Below are 21,615 nucleotides of genomic sequence, written 5' to 3'. Positions count from 1 at the left end.
TTGAATGCCGTGCTTCAGAAACATCTTCTCAAGTTCCCTTCCTGTCTCACCAATTTCGTTGACCATGGTACAATGTGCCATTCTGCTATGAATACAAGTTATAGACGCATTCCACGACCGTAATGATGGGTGGATTCACTTGTTGAATATGTACACCCCAATATCTAATGTTATTCTGGTACACACATTGCGACTGTCGTGCTAGGTGACAGGTCTGGGAGAGAGCGGGGATTCGGGAAATCACTAGTGAGTGGTGGATGTAAAACGGGAGAAGCTTGGAAGCCGTACTCCGAGGAACTGGACCGTGCCAACGGTTCCAACATCGACAGTACTTAACATGGTACTGGTGGAACTGTTAACGCGCGATGCATCCAATGAAAATTCAAGACTGAGATCAAAAACCAACAGCACCTGATTCTCTCCATCCTGTCAGTGGTCAGCTACTCACCATCCCTCTGCATATCAGAATTCGTTGTATCTTCGCAAAGAATAGCTTCTCTGTTGTACATCCAATACCTGACTGATACAGGGATCACCTTTCATTCATTCGGATGTTCGTATCGCGATGTTGATATATTACCTGTCTCCGGAACAAACTGATGGTTCGTGTGTCTCCGCCAAGAAATATTCAGAGGCAGTGCAGCTGAGTCCATACTTTTATCTAGTTTGACGCGCGGTACTTGCTCTCCCACTTATTACGCATACACAATCGTGGCGTCTCGCTTACCGGCTGGGTGAGGCGGTATGCTGGTCCAGTTTATTATGTGAGTCGTGGATTTCATCCTATTACTACAGCCGTAGAAGGATTCAGATTTACTGGACAGATTTTGTTTCCATTTTACTATTTCGACTGGCTTTCGTTTCGTTGATGTTGAAGAGAATGCGAATGTTGGGATACCCTTCACTCTGACCTGGCATAGGGATCCAGGCGACCCACTGGAATTTCAGTTTGAGCAAAGAAATGTCTCCCAACCGGCTGGTCAAGGAGAGCTAATACCTTTCACACCGCCTGATAATGGTACCACCGACGGTATAGTGACCGTCAATTTTCCAGCTCCTGGGTGCGTTGGTGGTCTGTAAATTGAATCTCTCGAGTCTCACCTTTCAATTTATCTCTTTCATACCACAGAACATATGTCGTTGAAATAATAGTCGACAACCACTCAATAAGAGCGACGAGCTCGCCAATTTTTGCTAGTAATCAAGATGCCCAAAATAATCACAGTCTTGCGCCGTCATCTACGTACGTTCATTGTTCTCTATTACTCCTAACGAGAGTGACTCTTGATTTCTTCGTGGTACTGGCCAGCTCTTCAGCCCCGGTCATAATAAGTACTCAAAGCTTCAACCCCTCTTCTGAGCCGATATCATTGAACTTTGCTCGTAGTTCCTCATCTGGAGTATCAACCACTGAGAGGTTTGTTTCCTTGCCGCAAAATCCATCTATGTATGCCACTCACCCTTCACATTGCAACAGCTCCTCCCAAATCAGTGAAAGCGGCTCGACTGCTGGTAGTGCTTCAACGTGCGCAATTTCGAGGAATTCATACTTTAGCTGCAAATATGACTATAACTTAGAACTACCAACATCCTTACACCTTCATCTGACCTCTCTTACACTAGTGATGCTGCGTAAGTGGTCCTCCATCCTTGCCGTAAAATCAGTAAATGTATTTTTCTCAACCTTCACATTTCAATAGCTCGCATATCACCGAAAGCGGTTCGATCGCTGGTAGTCCTTCAATGTGCGTTTTTTCAGCAGTTCACGCTTTAGCTGTAGACATGAATATCACTTTTAGAACTGCCTCCACCCCTGCATCTACATCTAACAACTCCTCGCATAAACCACGCAACACATCGACAATAATTGGAGCCGTGATTGGCCCTATACTGTTCTTCATCCTCCTTTCTGTAGGAGTAGTTGTTTATCGCCGCCTACGCAGGAATAGAAACCACCGATCATCACCCAGATCCATCGTTGCGTTTCGAGACCAACAAATACAGCCTTCCTCCCAGGATCCGGAGCATGGCGTGATGCACAAGCTGCGAGGACCAGATGCATCTGTACCAGCTTCAGTGGAAGTAGGGCCCGAAGCACCGATTTTGTCATCAATAGATTCTGGGATGGCAGAATTAGGAACCGAAGATGCAGAGTCAACGGACCATCTTCCAGGCAAGGGGGAAAGGCGGGCGTTGGCTGCAAGTCCAATTTCTGTATCCCAAGATGATCATTCCCCCGCACATCTGCCTCTCAGAGGTTTAGCCGAATCCGACAGTCGTCAAATTCCGGATGAAGAGCCGATATCGCACGCAAGTACTTCAGCACTACGACCTCGTGAAACGAAGGATGAAATGGCCGAAGAGATCCTCAGGTTGCGTACCCAAATCCAGCAGCTCACCATCGAGAGACCGTCGGTATGGAATCAAGGTAGCGAGAGGGACCCTCCTCCGGCATATGTTGAAGAAGTATAACAGGAACGGACGTGTAACTCTGATACCTGGTGAAATGATGGGATTCATTATTAGGGACTATCATTTAAGGAAATTTGCAGCATTGTTGAACGGATATTTATTTCATTAAATTTTGTTCTTATAATATCTACGGTACTTGCTTCTGTTACTACTTGGTCGACTCTTGATTTGTTTTTAGGGTCTGTCGTTTTAAAAAGTAGTTTAGAGAAGGTGGCAGCATTTTTGGATGAAATTTTGTTTCATTTTCTTGCTATTCATTTTCGTGCTATAGTAGTATCTGCAATGTGTGATTCTAAACCTAAAGGTGCCAGTATCTCAGGATTCAATTCTCCGCTATGCCTGTTGGGATTCAGGGGCTTTGACGCCAATTCGACACGACAACCAATTAGTCACGTGGCCGCTCTCACGAAGTTTGAAATCCATCACCATTCCATGGTTAGTAGTTACCTCCGCCACAAAGGCTGGGATCCCTTCTCACCTCCTTCGACGTACAATTTCGCGCTATTATAAGCTCCTCGAGTATTTTCTCACGATCATTGACAGTTGATATAATGAACCGGCTCCGCATCAAGTTTCAAGTTCATCGATGATCAATGCTATGTCAGTATTGTGACCGTTCGCCGCATCAGCATTCATTCAATCATTGCGCGGTATCCGGAAACAGCTTTCGTGTTGAACATTCTGATATTTGAATGGTACACCCATCGGCACCCACCTCATGATTCCCATCCCACGTTCGTATCTCAATAGCGGTGTGCTATGGCTCATTTGTATCCCTGACCACTGATAGTTTCGGCATTTCTCTCAAAGCAGTATTCCTATGCAGTTATACTCTCCAGCGTTTTGACCGCGGCACCCATCCTGTCAAATACTGTACATACACTGGCTAGGAAAGGCGCAATGTCGCTCCGGATTATTTTGTAAGTCGTGTCTGTCATCGCAGCAATATAGCGCATTGAGTAATCAACCTCACCGGACAGATTTTCTTTCCATTTTGCTCTTTCGGCTGGATTTAGTTTCGATTCTGTTGAAGGGAACTTGAATGCGACAGTTGGGATACCCTTCCCTCTGGCCTGGCATACTGATGGCGACCAAGAAGTATCCCACTTTGAACAAACAAATAGCTCCCAATCGTCTGGTCAAGGAGTTAAAATACAGCCTGATAATAATGCCACCCACTCCGGAACGGTGACACTCAATTTTCCATCTCCTGGGTGCGTTCGTAGTCTGTCAATTGAACCTCTCGAGTTTCATCTTTCAATTTGTCTCTGTTCTATCACAGAGGATATACCATTGAAGCAATAGACAACAAAGGCTCAAATATGGGGGGAAGCCCGCCAATTCTTGCTATCAATCCAGACGCCGGAAATAATATCAGTCTTAGACCGTCGTCTACGTACGTTCATTGCTCTCTATTAGTCCCAATGAGCCCAGCTTATCATTTCTCTGTGGAAAGGGCCAGCTCTACGAGTACAGCCGCAGTAACTACTTCACTCTCTTCAACTGATCAGGCATCATCGAGCTCCGCTTCGAGTTCCTCGCTTGGAGGATCAACGGTTCAAAGGTTCGCTTCCTTGCCGCAAATCCATCTATCATGTCACTAACCCTTCACATTTCAATAGCTCTTCCCACGATGCTGAAAGCAGTTTCAACGCTGGTAGTCCTTCAACGTGCGCAATTTCGAAGAATTCGTGATTTAGTTGTAAACGTGACTATCACTTTAGAACTAATATCGCCCTTACATCTTCATCTGACCTCTCTTACGCTAGTGATGCTGCGTGAGTGGCCCTCCATATTTTGTGAGTGAAACGTTTCCTGATCAGTTTTCCAGGTCCCCGACATCATCTGAGTCCCCCCTTTTGTCCTCTTCCAGCTCTAATCCAAACGTCACCTCTTCCGCTACTAGCTCTGGCTCGCTATCCGAAACACCCAAAATTGTTGGTGCCACAGTCGGATCTTTTGTATTCCTGTTACTTCTTCTAGGCGCCCTCGTATACACTCTCCTCCGGCGACAGCACAGAAGGAAATATCGTGTCACATTTCATCGCGACAGGATGGTCAGAAAACACTCGAATGCATCTTTCTCGCCTCTCACCCCCACAGCAAAGGATTCGAACACTTATACGAACTTTGCGGATATAGAACAACGTGCCTCCGGTAGTTCTATCGAGACGGAAGATACTGCAACCGGTCCCGATCCTAAGAAAGAGTGCTCTGAATATTCGCTGCCCGCTCTGCCAGGCAATAGATCCGAGACCCCGTCTCCCGTTCTTGCACACACAGACCGCCAGATGGAACTACATGACGTATTGGTGAAGCAGCAAACTGAGCTGATCAGGCTGAAGACGGAGTTGAGGCGGGGTGGGGATGCGCAAGAGGAGATTGATGCGCTAAAGGCGAGGATCGTAGGTCTGGAGGATGCGCTAGTATCGCCTTGGGCACTGAGATATACCGATGATGTCCCGGTCGAAGTTTCAAGGGTCCTGGTTTTGATGTAAAGTTAGGACGCCGACCTTGCTAGCCAATGATACGATTCATAGTTTCAAACATACATAGACGTTACTGTAGTTTCTGTAAACTGTAATTTACTTGACATTTATTCACATACATCCATTCAACAAAAGTCGTTACTAACTTTCGATAATAGTGGTTTGCGATAATGCTACGAATAGAAAAGTAAGGAAAGAAACGCATCATTTTACACCTTCTGGTCTTCTGGGACCTTCTCGCCAGCCAAACCTTCCTTATCGACAGCGTTCTGCGTATCGCCGAGGTACCAGTTCGGCATAAAGAACGCTACTATCACAGGCACAACACTCAGGACGGCTGCAATAATGAGCATGACTTTCATTACGTCCGAATATGCTAGACGTGCAAGGATCAGTAACGCTTGGGATGCTTCGATAAAGTGAACGACGAACCTGAAATGACGCCTTCCCTGATAGGATTACCCCTCGGGTATGTAGTCACCGTAGTAATGCTCGCATAAAGAGCCGCTCGTTCCTCAGCCGAGACAAAAGGCAAGTACTTCGCTAATTTATCTGGCATGATCCCTGTCCAGATAGCGCCAGCTGGGGAACAAGATCATCAGGTAGAATTCGATACGGGGCGCAGCAAAACGCACCGATACCACTTCCAATAGCTCCCCCGATCTCAGTCAAGAGAAGCACGACCGCAGTAACCATAGCAACATCGATATGAGGAACACTAGCTTGAGCAGCTACCTGGATCGTGACCGATGCCATGCCGCCGCCCATACTTTGCAGGATCTGAGTCCAAACGATCTCTGCGTCTGACGCGTTGGCGCCGCGGGAGTGAATCATGAGACCAACACCAAGCAATCGGATACATAGGCCAATGATGAGCATCAGCTGTGACGAGGCGAGTGAGAAGGCGGAAATATGTGCATGCCATCAGAAAGAGTACCTTGTATCGATGGAAATAACGCATCGCTGCACCAGCACAGATACCGAAGAATGTGAGCCCAACGGATTGAGTCTGTATAAAGTATGTCGCGTTGATCAAAGTCCTGCACACACAACATCAGACGATGTGGATGGAAACGCAGAAGTCGCTCCTACCATGGCTTCACAACGAGAACAAAGGAGTATAGGTACACATATGTCAGGTAGAACGAGATCTAGTCGGATGTGAGCTTATTGAATTATGGAAACGGAGAAGAACGCACGAAATCAAAGAAACCGATCAAACTTGCACCAACGACACTTCGATTCTTGACGTATCTCCATGGAACCACTGGGAACTTAGCGAACTTGAACTCCCATGGACCGATAAGAGGGAAGAGTACACAGCCAATAACCACCATGGCAATCATTGATGCTAAGCATAACCTCGTAAATGAGTGGAAAAACATGTAGTAACTACCACCTACGATTGTGCCATTGCCCCTTTGCATTGTCCGCTAGCGTCAGAGGTAGCAAGATCAACGCGACACTCGTTCCTATGAGTGCCAGGCCGAAGATGTCGAGCTGAGATGCAAGATCGAAGGCTTTCTTATACAAAGGTTTATTCTTTCACACATCGTCAGTATCAGAACAGGTTAAATGCACAGGATACATACTTCGACTGGTTTCTTCGGCACCAAACCAAGTCTCTTTGCCTTCCTCTCCGCCCAAACAAGGGTGACGATGAGTGGAGCCAAGGACGCGGGAATCAAGATCGCGAACATTCCATCTGTAGTAAGCGGAATCAATCACAAAACACGGTCCGCTGGAAACTAAACTCACATCCCCATCTCCACCCTGCCCCATGGAGGACCTGCGTACTGATATTGCTGCCAATGAAAGCATTGATGATGAACGGGAGGGACATCAACCCAGAGACGAGACCACGCCATTGCAGGGTAGTTATATCAGCAATGATGATCTGAGTAAGGAGCTGGAGGCCTGTGTAACCGCTAGAGAAGCAGCGTCAATTATGATCTTCGGGAACTAATATGCCGACTCACATAGCATACAAGATAATACCTCCGGCTATCGTCTGGATGCTGTGGGCGCTGGCGATGACGATATAACCTGGGTTACAGTTTAGTATTGACGTAAACGTGATGGACAGCTGCTGCGCACCGATGACATAAAATATCACTAGAAAAGCTTGTTAGTCGTTTATAAAACCCGACGAACAGTTACCCACAAACTGCAACGTAGGCTGTTCCTCTTGACTGAACATCGGCAACCTTGGAAATGACAGGCTTCCCGCACGCAACTAGAAGGACTTCAGTCAGCTCTGCCTTCTCAGCTAAGACGAGTGGAATTCACTGATGATAGACTGCGCGACCTGGATAGTACTAATAAGACTGTGGTCGTTCAGAGACGACGCCGCGAATGCAAGGTACGCCCAGGTAGTTTGTCCATCGAGAGAATAGATGTACGCGGACAGACCCAGCCTACGACCTCATGAGAACGACAAACAGGAGCAAAAGACAACAGACGAACCCAATAAACAGGAACCACCTGGAATATTTGCCGTATACCTTATGTGTAGCCTTGATCTTGGCAACACCGCTGTGGGCGACAACCTCCTCGGCGCCAAGGTGGGGAACCTCGCTGGAAACACTCTTGTGATCCTCCATGGCGGGTAAAAGGAAAGGAGAGAAGCTTATATAGCCCCTTCTTTTCTACGAGCCATATGGTTACGCGCCATAGATGTCGCCTGATAACGATTTGGTTCCTTATCTGATAAGCAGATATGATCCGAAGCGGATCTAGTTGAAATCGGGTTTTCGGCCGGTTGGTACCTTGACCAAAAGACGACGGATTTCAAGCTGGACGAGCCGCATGCACAAAGTGGGCACCAAGCTGACTATTGGGCAGGAGTAACAGTAGATATTTGAGGACCGTTGTAGGAGAGGATCAGCATTGGGAGCGAAAAAATTCCACCATCAGAAATCCATCAGCAAGCATTCCTCTCCTCCGAATACGTGTGAGATAATACTTGTCAGGATCGGCTTCTTGGGTGGCTACAGGTGACCAACTCGGCATTGAACAGGAACGACATGTCCAGGTTATTAGTATATCATGCGCGCGGCGCACGTCAAACCTAGCCATCTAAAAGCGTTAGGCTTCTCCTCCCCGGATAATTTCATCTTGCCCAAAACATAAGGCAGAGGAGGGCCTATCACGCTCCATTCTGGGTTTGCGATGAGCTACTCCGTTTGGGCTCTGGAGTCAAGGATTTCTGCTGTCTCGTCGCTCAAACAAGCAGGCGAGCTCGAGACCGAGATTGAACGGCATCGGCTGGAGGACTGAGTGGTGCGGATCACGTTGAACCAGGAAATTGAGGAACACGATGAATAGGGGAAGAAATCGGCGGCGCGATGTTGGCTTTCTCTTGTATTGACTCTCGATCTCTTTGCCGACTTCCAGATCTATCCCAGAATTCCCAAGGCATGTCTGGAGACGCGAAAGCCGTGATAGCATCGTGCTTAGTGCCGAACGTTGTTGACACCCAAATTGGTGCGTACAACGATGTATGAATACGAACGTTGTCGGCAAGACGTCATGAGTCACGTTCCAAAGATGATAAGTTTGGGGGAAGCGGTTTGTCGCTGTCATATGCAGGGTTGATGCTACGGATGTTACAGTGAGTAAGAAGGGAAGAAAGGAAGAATGATGGACGAACCTGCGCTGCACTAGTGAATAGCGATCACTCGAACCCTGAGGGTAGTGGCACCATCGGAGAAATAGCTAGTACCCCTTGTCCAGCGGATACACGCTCATAGTAGTCGAGAAACTAATAAAACCCTGAGAGGCAGCATGATCTACGTAGAAGTCGTTGCCCTTCAAGCTTCAAGTTCGGGAACTAGTTCGTCGTCCGCTTGTCTACCGGATGCCTTCGGGAAGCTTTGATACTTTTGACGATCGACCAGCCGTTCGGAGAAAGTTAACATCGCGAATATTCTGAATCATGACATCAGCACATGTCGAACCAGAAAGAAGTCTATACATACCAGCTTGATAGAAGCGTATCTGGACAGTATTGGTGTTACAGATATCACCGATGTAACGATGGTTCTAACATTCTCGAGAAACCTAGCCTCGGTTCTCCTCAGCAAGAATCTCGTCGGGTACACACCTCCTCGTTACGATATACAGCACGACATGCTCTTTACGCTTGCCCTCCTATCGAAAGATGCAGAGCGAAACAGTATAGGATATAGAACACTTAATGAAAACAGTCAATATAGACCTGACGATGCTGAAAAGAGCTCACAACAGGCAAGGGAGAAAACAGGACAGCCGGCACCAAAAAAAACAACTGGCCATCGCATGGGAATCTACATGGGAATTGGAGAATCGCAGATGATTCCGCCATCTTAGTCGAAATCATTTGCCAGATGACGCTTGCAAGAAGACACTTCTTCCGTGACCATTGTCGAGCTGTATGTATCAGCGAAGGTAAGCATTTGTCCTCCATGGATTCGATGCCTGCGAGACGTAACTGGGCACCTTTGATGAGTTCAGTTATGACGGTACACTGGGAAGGTAACTCACCTGGAACCGTAACGCAGTCGCATGAAATTTCAACACTCCGCTGCTGTCGAGCATGAGAGAGGAGGCGGGGATCGGATACCCCAGGGCCACAGTGGTTGCAGAGAGCCGTACGAATATGTTTGCGTCCGAGGCCACTGCGAATGTTATGACTAGTTCGGCTGCTTCTAAGCTCCTGGTCGGTGCTGAGGCAGATTCGCTCGTGGCTACCCATCCTCGGGGGCAGCGAATGATATCGTCCAACTGAGGCGACAACTGCGGAACCAATAAGAAAGACGAAGGTCATATCAATTCTGTCGTACCTGTAAGGTGCATGTCGGGTACAAGGCCATCCAGTCTATCTTCGTCGAAATTGGCACGAGGCTTGCACCAGTCATACATTGTCTGAACAACGACCGAGAGATCTTGCTTTATGCCAGAGCATTGAGCCATATTGCGGGGGGGAGTCGAACGACAAGGTAACGCGATAGAAATGTTACCTAAACCGTTATCGGTCAATAAAAGACATGAAACATATAGTAGAACGTACAATGACTCGCGCCGAGGAGCAGCATGGTTCAAATTCGTCTCATTTCGTTCCGCTTGAGGTCTTCAGAGTTGCAGGCATCCGTTGCTTGCTATATGAGAGAAATTCGGCCTGACTTTGGGGGAGAAAATGGCGGTGCGCCGTTGTCGTCACGGGAGAAGAGCAAAACGGAGACAGAAGAACAGAACGTGAGGGGGAAGGGAAGAAAGAAAGTGACGTGATAGTAATGACGCGTGTGGGTCTACAATGCCGCATCCGCCGAGTATCTCAAATCGACGACAGCTTCGGTAATTTCCGGCTCGGTCCGATTGTGGCGATCATTTTTCGTCTTCCCTATCAACGTAGATGCTGTCTAGCATCCGCCGCTTTCTCACTTCCAAATTACCTGGAAAATCTACTTCGACGCCTCAGGTACTTCTGCATCCTGCCCGAGAAGGAGATGTTCTCAACAACCAATATTCCATCACACGCGGGTTGGGTGAAGGCTTTGGAACTCGCTCCACCATTTGGCTCTCTAAAGACGCCGTGTACATTCTCCTCGTTTGTAATTTTATTACTTTTCAGCTAACCCAGGCTATAGAACTGGACACGACGTCGTCCTCAAAATTACAGGTGCAGACTCGACGGATGCAGGAAAATACTCCCAGTTGGAAGTTTCTTTTCTCCAGAAAGTCCGCGAAGCGAGAGGAGCCAATGAACAGCAGCACGTAATTCGAATGCTCGACAACTTCTCGCTTTCCAGCTCTTTTGGTACTCATAGCTGCCTTGTTCTCGAGGTCCTTAGCATGTCCTTAGAAGAGCTGACGCGCAAGACGCTGCCGAACAAGTTTCCCATACCTATGTGCAAACAAATCATCAAACAGTTACTTCTCGGCTTGGACTTTCTTCATCGTGAATGCGGCATAGTTCATACTGGTAAGCGTATCCTCCCTCTGTTTCGTTCGTCTGAAGCTAATTCAACATAGACCTGAAGTTAGACAATCTGCTCTTGCGCATGGAGGACACCAAAGGTATAAGTTTACCGGGAGCCTCTGAATCACCTGCAATCGACTTATCCCGCGTCTCTCTCGGACCATCAGCAGTCGTCATAAGTGACCTTGGCGTCGGTATATGATTCTTGCAATTTGATCATGGCCTCTCTTATATCCTTTTAGCTAGCAAAATAGAAAGTCCCTTCAACGGAGTCATACGACCATATGCCTCACGTGCGCCAGAGATTTATCTCGGCATTCCCTATGGTCCGCCTGCTGACATATGGAACTTGGGTTGCCTCGTACGTTCTAATGTGTTTTGTATCCTACTTCGTTTAACGACAGTTTATCTTCCAGGCATTTGAGCTCGTGACGTATTGCTGGCTCTTCAATCCCCAGCGACATCCCGATGGTCCCGAGACGACGATATGAGTGGGCAGATGCTTTCCGTCAACGGACTTACAACGTTCTCAGTCGACGTTCTGGCCCGCGGGAGGTTCAGTCTCCCAGTATTTCGACACGTCTGGTAAGCACTGCGGGCATTCATTTGATTAGCATTCCATGACAGCACCGTCCAGGAAAATTCCTGAAATACAATATCATACCAACTGATCTGAGAACAATGGTTCAAACACGATTTCCCTTGAACCCTGAGGACGAGCCGGACCTCTTCGCTGATATGTTATCTCGCATGCTTCGACTTCGTCCCGAAGACCGAGAGTCCGCTAAGGAACTGCTCAGTCATCCTTGGCTGCAAGATGTTTAATTACATGACCAGACTTCAGTCGTCGCCTGTCACAGCTTCTGAAGTGATCTTAGCTTCGTCGTTGTTGCTTGCTCAGTTACTGCTTTGTTCTCGGACGCTGATGCCGTTTTCATTCCTGTATGTTGCGAATAACGCCGCTATGATAGTGATAAACGTTGTTCGCTTTGGCTATATCGCAAACTAAACGATTTAATGCAGCGTCCTGCGCCGTCTTGCTTAACTTGTATGACATTTCCTCATTCCCCCACCGCAAAGAATACAGCGAATGTGGTTCTTGAATCACGATGATCGCAACCCCTTACGCCCAAGTCGACGTTTCTCTTGAGAAATAAATGGTTGTTAGACACCGCGGAAATCTAGAACACGATGGAAGATCCAAGAGCGAGGTAAACGCCACCGGCTGTGAATCGGCCTTGCACTTTTTTCCCAACCACGACTTACCTCGCAACCATGGTAACCATTTGCCTCATCTGCGACGCTCCAAGCAGGAGCCGATGCTCTCAATGCCACAATGTTGCTTATTGCAGCAGCGAGCACCAAGCACAGGTGTGTATCCGCCCACGCACTCGAACTAATACTCATAAAAAATCGCTAGGACTGGCCCGCTCATAAAGCTTACTGTAAACTCGTCAGTACGCCCGGAATTACTACCTACGATGCCATCCTCTTCGGCGTCAACGAGACAAGGCCGCGAATGATAAAACTCCCTTGGTCGTGGGGAGCAGACTACGAAGAGTTGGAGCCAGAAGAGCGATACCAGATGTTGGAAAAGCAGCCGTGGTATAGTGAACGCAACGCGTTTGTTCGCTCGCTTTTTATCGACACGTTCGGAGCCACCCCTGTGAAGCTGGGATACACGCTCGCAGTGCAATATGATGACCACTTCAAGATCAACGGGTCTCCAGTAAACCGCTGCATCCAGGCTATTACGGGAGGAGAGGCTGCGATACGTTGGGCAGGAAACGTTATGGCATTGAGGGCGGAGGATATGTATGTCTATAGGCATGGCGATGCGATTTTAGAGAAGGACTTGGCGCCGATGGTGGAGTTCTTCAAGGATTACGGGAAGCGGCATGGGGGGGGGGATGCGCTTCCTCACACAACAACCTACCTAACGGTTTGCAGCAGCTAGTAAACATATTACGCAGCACATTTAGTACCGTCATACTATGAACGAAAACTGCATGTGCATCACTGTTGACTATCATACTGACAAATGTGAGATTTGTTAGTGTGGTTATTCTTCTCTCTGAGATCGGTGAACGATACTTCAGAAGCAAACATGACTCCTTATCAGCTCTTCTGCCTGTTAAAAGTACCACTCGAATCACTACCTGATGGAGATTTAGTACGGCTGCCAGATACGATAAAATGCTCACTGACCCGTAAGCCCTTCCAAGCGAACATGGTCCTCGAAAGTCGAATGGCGGAAGAAAAGTGCAGTGTCAGCATGAGCAACTTCTACATGGGCTGAAATCGCTCTCTCAGGAGAGATAACGGCAGCCATACATAAAATCTACCGCATAAGTGGGGCTCCATCGATCCCACGATCAGGACGAACATACCTGCATCGACGATACAGCTAGAGTCAAGGGCAAGGGTTCGAAGCCACGAACACGAGGGACAAGATATAACATACTGAGACCAGGATCTTCGTATGCTGCTTTGGCAGTGTTGAAGTCGAAGAACTCCAGAGGAAAAGGTGGACGTAAGGCCCCCCCCCCCTCACAGTTGAGAGCAACGCGCAATAGCTCGCACGGAACGCAGAGGCCTTGACTGACTGGTACTGGAATCTCGCTGATCAGAAGACTTGACAGGGATTTCGTGCTGGCGAGCCTGATCAAGCTAGGTTCAAGTGTGAATAACGGCTGTGATGACTACGACGAAGTGGGGGCGTTGATAACTGCGAGCTGCCACTAGAAATGGTAGGAGTAAATACGAAAACTGGAAAACTGGATTGATTGGCCATCTCCGCTGATACAGCTCAGGTAACGAGAAGGCAGGCAAAACAGCAAGCCGGTCCGATATAGTGCCGAAGTGCCGGTTTTCGGGCGTTGCCGCACTCGTTGCATTTCCGACTCTTTACACCGACCATCTCAACTCAACCCGCATCATATCCTCCGCCCTCCACAGTCCCCTATCGTCTCATCAATGGTCATCCCTTCCCGGCTGATCCCTTTATTGTTGGCTCCTCCATCTCCTACAACACTCCCCACCTCCGCATCATCCCCCATCTATCGTCTGCACCCCTGCTCACACCAATTCGTCGTCAATCCCTTCCCAGATCAATGCCATCGCAGATCTTGTTGCTTCCTGTTCTCAGCGCCTACAAATTCGGCCACCTCCGGCACCTTTACCTACATTTTTCATGGATCCATTTATGCATTATTCAGAAAACGACGGCTACATCGAGACAAGTGTTCCTTCTTATATGCTGTCCATGCTAACCTCCGCCCCCTATTCTAGCCCAGATTTCCGCCCTGCCACGACGATGCTCTTGCCATTTTACGACCAGCACACTCCTCCTGAACACCCTTATTTGCGTGCCTCTTCAGCGTATTCGGCCTTGGTGCAGCTCTACGTGAGATCAGACCAATTGGACATGGCATGCACACGATTCAGACGTTTCGGAAACGTATCCCCCATGTGTATTAGCGGATGCGATGCACTTGAAACAGTCCATCATGTTTTCGTTTCATGCCCTGTATATCATTCCTTCCGCCAACACGCTACTCAAACACTCATCACAGAGACATCTCAAGTCCTGGACTCTGCAGAAGTACCCCTGATGATTTGCAGGGCATTTCTTCATATTGTCCAACGTCTCTTTGAAGACGGCCCAGTATGGCCCCAATCGGTGTCTCGCTTCTACCTCGGTCTGACGCCATCCTTGCCCGCACTCCCAGGACTAGAGAGAGAGAAAACAAACCGGGTGTTGGTTCGCATCTCTCATACTTGGCATACAACGTGCATACGTCTGGCCGGCAGAATTTGGGCTGAATACAAGCAAAGAGTATGTCTAGCCTCAGCCAAAAACAATGCCAACACTGTAGCCATACAGTTACAGTCCTTTTTATCTCATATCTCATCTTCTTGACCGTTTCTCTAGACGATGTCTCGTCGCTCTTATCTTACTGTACTGATCCCAGCGCATCGGAAAGCGCTCACTCGTCTGCTTCTATCCTCCCATGTGCTCGGTGTAGAAGTCCTTCGGTGGTCAGAGCGTTATCGCCCATACATTCCCCGTGATTGGCGCTTATGGCGCTTCTGTCGAGTTACAGTAGAGGATGAGCCACACGCGTTACTCGTCTGTGCTGCTGCGCCCGGTCTCACCTCCCTATGACGGCAATTTTTGGTCGATATCTTTCAGATATGTCCTCATTTGCGATCAGCTTGGAATACATTAGGGGTCGACGACCGCTTGGCGTGCCTGTTGCAGGTACCTGCTGCAGAGCCTGTTTTAGCGCAGTTTGTTCATCATGTTTTCGAAATCTTTCGAAGTGTCCCTGTGTACATACCACCGCTGACTCTTTGTACTGGCACGGCTGCTTCGGAAGACATGTGAACGCATCGAGTATTCGTTGTTTTTTTTGTGCTTTACAGACATTGAGCAGTACATATAATAGTCTTGTTCTTCCCTATCATATTGCGTTCCCTTGTCCCTGCATGTCCTTCAAATCCGTGAGACGTTCTTGGTCGGTAACTGAGGATATCACAGCGGCATGAGGGAGTGTAGTTTGTGACACATTTTGTGTCGCCGTACAGAGCCCCGGCGTTCCTTTTTGGGACCACGACCGGTTATCTATCTATCTATCTTAATACGTGTAACCTTACTTACAACGAGCTACCGAGGTAGATTAGTTTACGCCTGAGCTGTATCAGCAGAGGTGGCCAAGCAATCCAGTTTTCCAGCGTTCAAGTTCTGCACAGCCATCTGCAACATGATATGTATATCTATGATTCTTTGCTTCTTGATACATATTAGCTCACCTCGTTATATAGAATTTTAGGCATTTATGCAGGGCTGCGATGCCGCGACTACAGGGCCAACTTGACTCGGTGCCTGGTTGGGTGCTGGATATCCCGTACCAAGACAAATTTCTGTCTGGGCCTTCGGTTTCGCCTTTTTGACTCGAAATTAAACCTTCTGAAGTATCACTACTTGATATCCGGCCATCATCATCATCCTGTATCCATCGACCTCGCCGCTCACTGAATTCCTGAAGTTGTGGAAACCATCATTACCACTGTTGACAGTTCAACAGTGTTGCTTCATAAACATTGATTCTTTCATAGCCAACTCTTCCGATGCTCCGATTCCCCGCTTGTGCCACCAATGGCATCCATCTACAGGTGTCCATTTCACTGTGATTAAGAAAATCATAGCCACAAGGTTTCGTTCTTATCTCAATCAAATCTCAATGTGCCAAGGGGGTACCGGAATTCCGGCCCGGCACACCGGGTAGGTAGGTAGGTCCAGCCGGATGTCACGAAAAAAAAAAGTTGACCACCATTTTGGGGGTCTAAGAATGGACTTCAAGGATAAATTTTAGAGCATACATGATACAATATATGCTACTGAGTGTGCTACTTACCTTAGGGCATCATACCTAGCGATACCAACACTCAGTCAATGCCATTGCAAAGTGGCCCTGCTGACTGGACATGGTGACATTACGACATCCCATTAGAGCATAGCCATGATTTAGACTTGATAGCGTACAGATTATGTTCAAAACACTTTCAATATTAATATCACGGCTATTTCAGGCAAAATATTCACCGAATTGAGTCGAAAGATACCCAAATTTAGCATAATGACATCATAGATGTCACGTGAAGGTAGGTAGGTCCATCGTTGGTGCACGAAATTATTTAATCGACCCACTGTCTTTTAATTCATTATTAGGACCCCCTTGCAATGTGCCTATTCCCGCACATATAAAGACTTTTTTTAGGTCTGTTGACGACCCTCATAATATCACAACGGAGGTTCTGAGATGCCGCCATCAACCGGTTCTTCGTCCATATGTGATGGTACCAAGAGCTGGATCACTCGAACTGTCACTGATATCAGCGACCATCTTTTCATTCAAGTTCATCGAGATGTGATTGCTGCTTGACACAGGACGGTACGAAGTAGACCGCCGCTCTTAAGATTGGATTGGCTGGAATTTTCGAAGGCCTTGATTTCGCTTTTCGTCTTCGGTGCCCTTGGTGGAAGCCATCACCTCATCAGTGCGTATGACCATTGAAGGTCGTACAGATCCTTCATAAACCATTCTCTCTTTCAAACCCCCTCCCATAGTTTGGGATGGCTGACTTTCTTTTCCATGTGTGAGTCTCCGCCCAACGTTGGTGACTACGCACTCATTTCTAGCAGGATATCTAATCTTGCCCTGGCTTCGGTTGCCTTCACCCTTCAGATCAAAGTCGGGGACGCAGGCCACATATTAACAGGACAGAGTACCAGAGTGTCCATCATACGCGAAGAGGGAGATCCTGCTGATCTATTCCTCCTGAAACATCGACTTGAAACCGATAGTGACGTATCTCACGATGTGCTCAAAGTCACCAACTTCACTGCCAATACCATGATCAATATGACTTTCAGTACCAGCGAGTACGCCTGGTCAATCTCCCCTTAAATTCGCCAACCTAATCAAACCTTTCAGCAAGTACGAGATCTTCGCTTATGGGATGTAGGTTGCAACCTTTTGACTGTGGTGTTATCGCCGACTTCTATATGTAGTTCCGACCTGGATCCGTTCGCAACAAGTGCCGTGTTCGAAGTACAGGATGACAACGTCTCCTACCAGTCCCACTTGGATAAATCACAGAAGATATTAAAGATTATTGGATCCGTGCTTGGTACAGTAATATTTATACTACTCCTTTCGCTAGGAGTAGTTCTGTACGGTCGCCTGCGCAGAAAGCGAAGAAGCGTATCATCCCTCAGCCCCATGACCACGCGTGAAGGTCTAAAAATATGGCCTTTCTTCCAGAATCGACAACACCGTATAATGCGCAAGCTACGAGGAAAAAATGCACCTGTAGCAGCGCCAGTGGATACAGCGATGCCAACATCCATATCCTCGAGTGTCACGGAATTGGGGGTCGAAGAAGAAGAAAAAGAAGCCGATCTTCCAGGGACAGAGCAAAGACGATGGTCCATCCTGCGCGGAACCTCTGCACCCTCGGATCGTGCCTTCGAGCCTCCGTTTTCAGAAATTGCAGGTGAACAAGGGAGTCCCCAAATCCCTGCCGAGGAACAGATACCGCGCGCAGCCTCGACTCGTTCAATGAACGAGGGAAGAGCCAGAGAGATACAAAGGTTGTGGAACCGGATACAGCAGCTCGTTGCTGAGAGGGCGTCAGTACGGGAACCACATAGTGACCAGGATCCTCCTCCGGAATACGTATCAGAAGTTATTACATATGTATCAAGATAAACGTGGTGATCCTCATAAACGAAGCACTCATAGTCGACTTGTAGCAGATTCGCTGTCGAAACCCACTTGCGACTCACATTCAAAGAACATAGTAGTGTTTCTTATGGATGCGTATGTTATTTAGTTCGTTAGCACAGGTCAACATTATAGTTCTTTTTACGCCAAAAAAAGGAAGCCTATGCTTAAATATATTCCTCTATTTGAATTGGATCTTCAAGTCCTCTGATATCCGAGTTCAAGTTATTTATAACACCCTGTTCGACGTCCCATATATCTCCGTGCTGGACACAACACCGAAAATTGTCTGAAATCCTTTTTTTTAATGGGAAGTACAACAGCTGGCAGCGACTGGAGCTCAACACAGAACACCAAAACACCGACGTCATTTATCCCTACAGTACTTTAGGAATGAAATTTAGCCTGCTAATTGTCTCATCTCATATCAGTAATCAAGCAGTATTTAGATTCATATATTCTTATTTTACTTGACTAGTGCTTCTAATGGACTTGTTATCAGATGCGGACACGTCTCTGATGTACAGCTTTCTAAGTGGACGGTGGCGACCTCAATTGATCGTCGTGCATAACTGAGTATGACGGCCATAGATATTCTTCGCCTTCGTAATAGCGTGTATATATGACTGCATGTATTGGTATTAGGTAATTAATGAAATCTTTCACCAGGTTTGGGTCTGATGATCGTACTAAAGGGTTGAGAGAGAGGTATCTCAACAAATATCATGAGATGCTGTGGAATATTGATGACCCTGTGGCTGTGCGAGCTGGCGCGATGTCCAGTTAGCCCGAGTTTTGCTGAGTAAAGGTTTACTAAGAGAAAGAAAGTACTAGAAGATACAAAATGGTATTTAAGTAGCTAGATTTCGTAGTGTCCTGTACTCGTTTGCCTTCTAAGCAAACATTATCTACTCGCTAGGCAAACGTGCCTGAGCACACGGTGCGCGTGTTATCCAACAGATGCACCTCACCCAAACAAATAGCTTTGAACCAATCCTATGACAGTCCTTGAATCCCATTCCTTTGCAGATACCAATACGATATATAACGACAATCAAGTGGCGATAGTTAGTCCTCATTACTCCTACTCAATTTCCACAGATCCAAGATTCTCAGACTGAATACTAATGGAAACGACCACATATTACGCCCAGATTTTGGCCCTGGACCTGCCAGTCTTCCCAACGATCCGCCTTCATCCAAGCGACTTATCAATTAGTAACCCGAGTCCTGAAGCAACGTCAATTTTCGCGTCAGTTTGCTTAGCTTTAAAGTCATTTTGCTTGCTAATATTACACACATTCCCTGTCGGGGGTCATCCGACTTGGAATCTACCTCTACTAGAGAGAGCACTATCTCCTTAACATCATGGCGTGTATAGGTCCAATGCTTCTTGATACATTCTCTTCACTGGAAGGTCTGTCGCTTGGACCTCGGCGCTCACTAGCACTACCCATGACAATTCTGGAGAAACTTCTATGTCGGTTCGCATGTCCCTAAGCTCTATTTGAATGCTTATAAGTCATGGATTTTTTTCTAGAACGCAATCATCATCAACTTTACGTTACCAGCGGAACGTCAGCGAGACGGAGGGTCCTACTAAGTGCGACTAACATCCGTCAATTTCCGTGAGTACGAGCAGTCCGTCATGCGATAATCCTACCATCAGATGAAGTACACTTTCACGCCCGAGGGAGCTCATCACATAGCTCTGACTCATATAAGCCAACGCAGACCTCCCACATATCGGAAGCGGTGAATTGGTCCTGTAGTTAATTCCTTTGCTACTAACTTTCCCTAGGAATAAGAATTCTTCAGTCGCCGTGCGAGAATAAATCAAAACCTGTGGTCCCTCGCCCTTGACCCTGTAGTCATGCCATGTCCCGACGCAAACGAACACGGCATTCCTCCAAAGGTGCCGATCCGCCTGGTAAAGGAAGAGGGCAGGCGATGTGCCGGCGGACAACATCGGTATCCATGTCCTCGGATGGGAATGCCTTAGAGCCGTCGTTTTCGAGAAGTGTGGATGAACGAGAGTATCCTCAGATTCCCTCCGAAGAGACGATACCGCACGCAAGCACTTCAGCCTCGCCTCAGCCAATGTCGGCGAGTGATGAAACGGCAGAAGAGATCTTAAGGCTGCGTACCCAGATAGAGCAGCTCATTGTCGAGAGAGCATCAGTATGGAACCCTTACAGCGAGACAGATCCTCCTCCGGCATACGTGGAAGCTGTTGAAGAAGATGGCTCTGGAGAAACGTGATTACCACTCTACACTTAATATTGATAATTAGTTCTTCGATATAATTTCTTTCAGCATAATACTCATTTAATTCTTGGTTTACTGTAGTATACCGGCACAAAGTTATGACCTACTGGTCAATAGAGAGTAAGGCGGTCATAATGGCGAAGAGAAAGATAGGTAAAGGCATGCCGACAGTCACGGGTTACGGCGTCTTGTTGGAATTACTTAATTTACTAACATTATTTTTTGAGGCGCAGTTACAGAGGGGCCAAGATCTAGAGGTATTAGAATCTCTGAGCTTGCGTGTGTCTATCAAGGTGCAAAAGTTTTGTAGGGTAGCAAGAACCCGAAGCCAGACAGAGAATAAGCAAGTATTCGGATCGAATACAAAAGCAGCAAGGGAACAAGGCTTTCGGGCGCCTGGCATCACAGTGGCAATAACACGCTGATCACATCGAGAACTAACTATCAACGTTAAAATGTAGAATAGTAATCACATTTCTCTCGAGTCATCTTCTTCCACATATTCCGGAGGCGGATCCAGCCCTCTATCTAGATGCCAGGCTGCCGCTCTCTCAGCAATCAACTGCTGTATCTGGGTACTCAGTCTCAGGAGTTCCGCTACCGCCTCATCGTTCATTGCATGAGGCGACACTGAAGTGCTCGAATGCGATATCGTCTCCTCAGCAAGAACTTGCCGATCCCCATCCTCTTGTTCAGCCGCGCTTCCCGACAACGAGGGTTCATGCCCAGGCTCAGGGGCATTCATCCAATGACACGGGCGGCTCCGTCATGAGCCTCCTCCCTTTCCCTTCATCTTGCTCTTGGGAGGAAACCCGAACTTGCCTGGATACAGGCTCGGGTGATTTTACGCACCGTGTTTGGGTTTTGTGTGCACGTCGGAGAAATACGACTCCTAGCGAAAGGAGAAGTAAGAACACTATGGAACCAAGGACAGCTCCGACTATTGTCGACGTCGATGGGTGCGGCGGTTTCTGTGAGTGTTAAGAATCAGGGTATTTCGAGCTAATACACGAAGTAATGAATACTCGAGTAAAACCTAAGTTGAGAGCGAGGATGTCCGAAAGCCGAGTTCCAACCACCAAGAGGGATCCGTAAGAGTGTTAACAAGCGCCAGGCGTAGTTAACGGGGCGTCAG

General features: G+C 47.5%; 11 protein-coding genes across 11 annotated transcripts; 8 read left to right on the top strand and 3 right to left on the bottom strand.

Annotated features, from left to right (window-relative positions):
• Window positions 1–690: 690 nt before the first annotated feature.
• EV420DRAFT_1578164 (uncharacterized protein) lies at window positions 691–2,936 on the top strand. Its single transcript, XM_060474553.1, has 8 exons — window positions 691–764; window positions 825–1,061; window positions 1,130–1,243; window positions 1,310–1,417; window positions 1,478–1,525; window positions 1,579–1,632; window positions 1,701–1,745; window positions 1,800–2,936. The coding sequence occupies exons 1-8, from the start codon at window positions 745–747 to the stop codon at window positions 2,470–2,472; spliced, it is 1,299 nt and encodes a 432-aa protein (XP_060324295.1). The 5' UTR covers window positions 691–744; the 3' UTR covers window positions 2,473–2,936.
• Window positions 2,937–3,019: 83 nt separating this feature from the next.
• EV420DRAFT_1075641 (uncharacterized protein) lies at window positions 3,020–5,237 on the top strand. Its single transcript, XM_060465675.1, has 7 exons — window positions 3,020–3,392; window positions 3,453–3,686; window positions 3,755–3,868; window positions 3,929–4,036; window positions 4,095–4,142; window positions 4,197–4,250; window positions 4,304–5,237. The coding sequence occupies exons 1-7, from the start codon at window positions 3,373–3,375 to the stop codon at window positions 4,968–4,970; spliced, it is 1,245 nt and encodes a 414-aa protein (XP_060324294.1). The 5' UTR covers window positions 3,020–3,372; the 3' UTR covers window positions 4,971–5,237.
• Window positions 5,071–7,861, bottom strand: EV420DRAFT_1075484 (drug:h+ antiporter). Its single transcript, XM_060465674.1, has 14 exons — window positions 7,428–7,861; window positions 7,251–7,378; window positions 7,126–7,197; window positions 7,059–7,076; window positions 6,941–7,007; window positions 6,720–6,889; window positions 6,554–6,666; window positions 6,365–6,503; window positions 6,161–6,312; window positions 6,054–6,112; window positions 5,899–6,001; window positions 5,597–5,843; window positions 5,394–5,543; window positions 5,071–5,337 (listed from the first exon to the last, which is right to left on the bottom strand). The coding sequence occupies exons 1-14, from the start codon at window positions 7,562–7,564 to the stop codon at window positions 5,171–5,173; spliced, it is 1,722 nt and encodes a 573-aa protein (XP_060324293.1). The 5' UTR covers window positions 7,565–7,861; the 3' UTR covers window positions 5,071–5,170.
• A 970-nt stretch (window positions 7,862–8,831) lies between these two features.
• EV420DRAFT_1075482 (uncharacterized protein) lies at window positions 8,832–10,230 on the bottom strand. The gene is made up of 6 exons (XM_060465673.1): window positions 10,012–10,230; window positions 9,785–9,961; window positions 9,486–9,737; window positions 9,205–9,432; window positions 8,942–9,155; window positions 8,832–8,891 (listed from the first exon to the last, which is right to left on the bottom strand). The coding sequence occupies exons 2-5, from the start codon at window positions 9,857–9,859 to the stop codon at window positions 9,114–9,116; spliced, it is 597 nt and encodes a 198-aa protein (XP_060324292.1). The 5' UTR covers window positions 9,860–9,961; window positions 10,012–10,230; the 3' UTR covers window positions 8,832–8,891; window positions 8,942–9,113.
• Window positions 10,231–10,327: 97 nt separating this feature from the next.
• EV420DRAFT_1315273 (kinase-like domain-containing protein) lies at window positions 10,328–11,745 on the top strand (the record flags this gene model as incomplete). The annotated part of the gene is made up of 6 exons (XM_060468652.1): window positions 10,328–10,535; window positions 10,589–10,923; window positions 10,974–11,114; window positions 11,163–11,300; window positions 11,346–11,500; window positions 11,548–11,745. The coding sequence occupies exons 1-6, from the start codon at window positions 10,354–10,356 to the stop codon at window positions 11,743–11,745; spliced, it is 1,149 nt and encodes a 382-aa protein (XP_060324291.1). The 5' UTR covers window positions 10,328–10,353.
• Window positions 11,746–12,195: 450 nt separating this feature from the next.
• EV420DRAFT_1485291 (uncharacterized protein) lies at window positions 12,196–12,877 on the top strand (the record flags this gene model as incomplete). The annotated part of the gene is made up of 2 exons (XM_060470197.1): window positions 12,196–12,291; window positions 12,341–12,877. 2 exons carry the CDS (start codon window positions 12,196–12,198, stop codon window positions 12,875–12,877), a joined length of 633 nt encoding a protein of 210 aa, XP_060324290.1.
• Window positions 12,878–12,922: 45 nt separating this feature from the next.
• Window positions 12,923–13,697, bottom strand: EV420DRAFT_1578125 (uncharacterized protein). The gene is made up of 3 exons (XM_060474552.1): window positions 13,311–13,697; window positions 13,129–13,261; window positions 12,923–13,079 (listed from the first exon to the last, which is right to left on the bottom strand). Exons 1-3 carry the CDS (start codon window positions 13,380–13,382, stop codon window positions 13,039–13,041), a joined length of 246 nt encoding a protein of 81 aa, XP_060324289.1. The 5' UTR covers window positions 13,383–13,697; the 3' UTR covers window positions 12,923–13,038.
• A 281-nt stretch (window positions 13,698–13,978) lies between these two features.
• EV420DRAFT_1224633 (uncharacterized protein) lies at window positions 13,979–14,476 on the top strand (the record flags this gene model as incomplete). The annotated part of the gene is made up of 1 exon (XM_060466500.1): window positions 13,979–14,476. A coding segment is annotated over one exon (498 nt), but the record flags the coding sequence as incomplete, so codon positions are not given.
• Window positions 14,477–14,857: 381 nt separating this feature from the next.
• EV420DRAFT_1278366 (uncharacterized protein) lies at window positions 14,858–15,088 on the top strand (the record flags this gene model as incomplete). The annotated part of the gene is made up of 1 exon (XM_060468082.1): window positions 14,858–15,088. One exon carries the CDS (start codon window positions 14,858–14,860, stop codon window positions 15,086–15,088), a length of 231 nt encoding a protein of 76 aa, XP_060324287.1.
• Window positions 15,089–16,681: 1,593 nt separating this feature from the next.
• Window positions 16,682–18,392, top strand: EV420DRAFT_1578120 (uncharacterized protein). The gene is made up of 4 exons (XM_060474551.1): window positions 16,682–17,082; window positions 17,129–17,368; window positions 17,421–17,447; window positions 17,498–18,392. The coding sequence occupies exons 1-4, from the start codon at window positions 17,060–17,062 to the stop codon at window positions 18,195–18,197; spliced, it is 990 nt and encodes a 329-aa protein (XP_060324286.1). The 5' UTR covers window positions 16,682–17,059; the 3' UTR covers window positions 18,198–18,392.
• Window positions 18,393–19,557: 1,165 nt separating this feature from the next.
• EV420DRAFT_1578116 (uncharacterized protein) lies at window positions 19,558–20,641 on the top strand (the record flags this gene model as incomplete). Its single annotated transcript, XM_060474550.1, has 5 exons — window positions 19,558–19,696; window positions 19,753–19,797; window positions 19,908–19,983; window positions 20,014–20,035; window positions 20,084–20,641. Coding segments are annotated over 3 exons (489 nt in total), but the record flags the coding sequence as incomplete, so codon positions are not given.
• Window positions 20,642–21,615: the final 974 nt, after the last annotated feature.

This window comes from Desarmillaria tabescens (genome assembly GCF_030435595.1).
Source record: "Desarmillaria tabescens strain CCBAS 213 chromosome Unknown EV420scaffold_64, whole genome shotgun sequence".
Taxonomy (NCBI): domain Eukaryota; kingdom Fungi; phylum Basidiomycota; class Agaricomycetes; order Agaricales; family Physalacriaceae; genus Desarmillaria; species Desarmillaria tabescens.
Note: the sequence above shows the minus strand (reverse complement) of the source record. Positions and strands in the feature narration are given on the sequence as shown.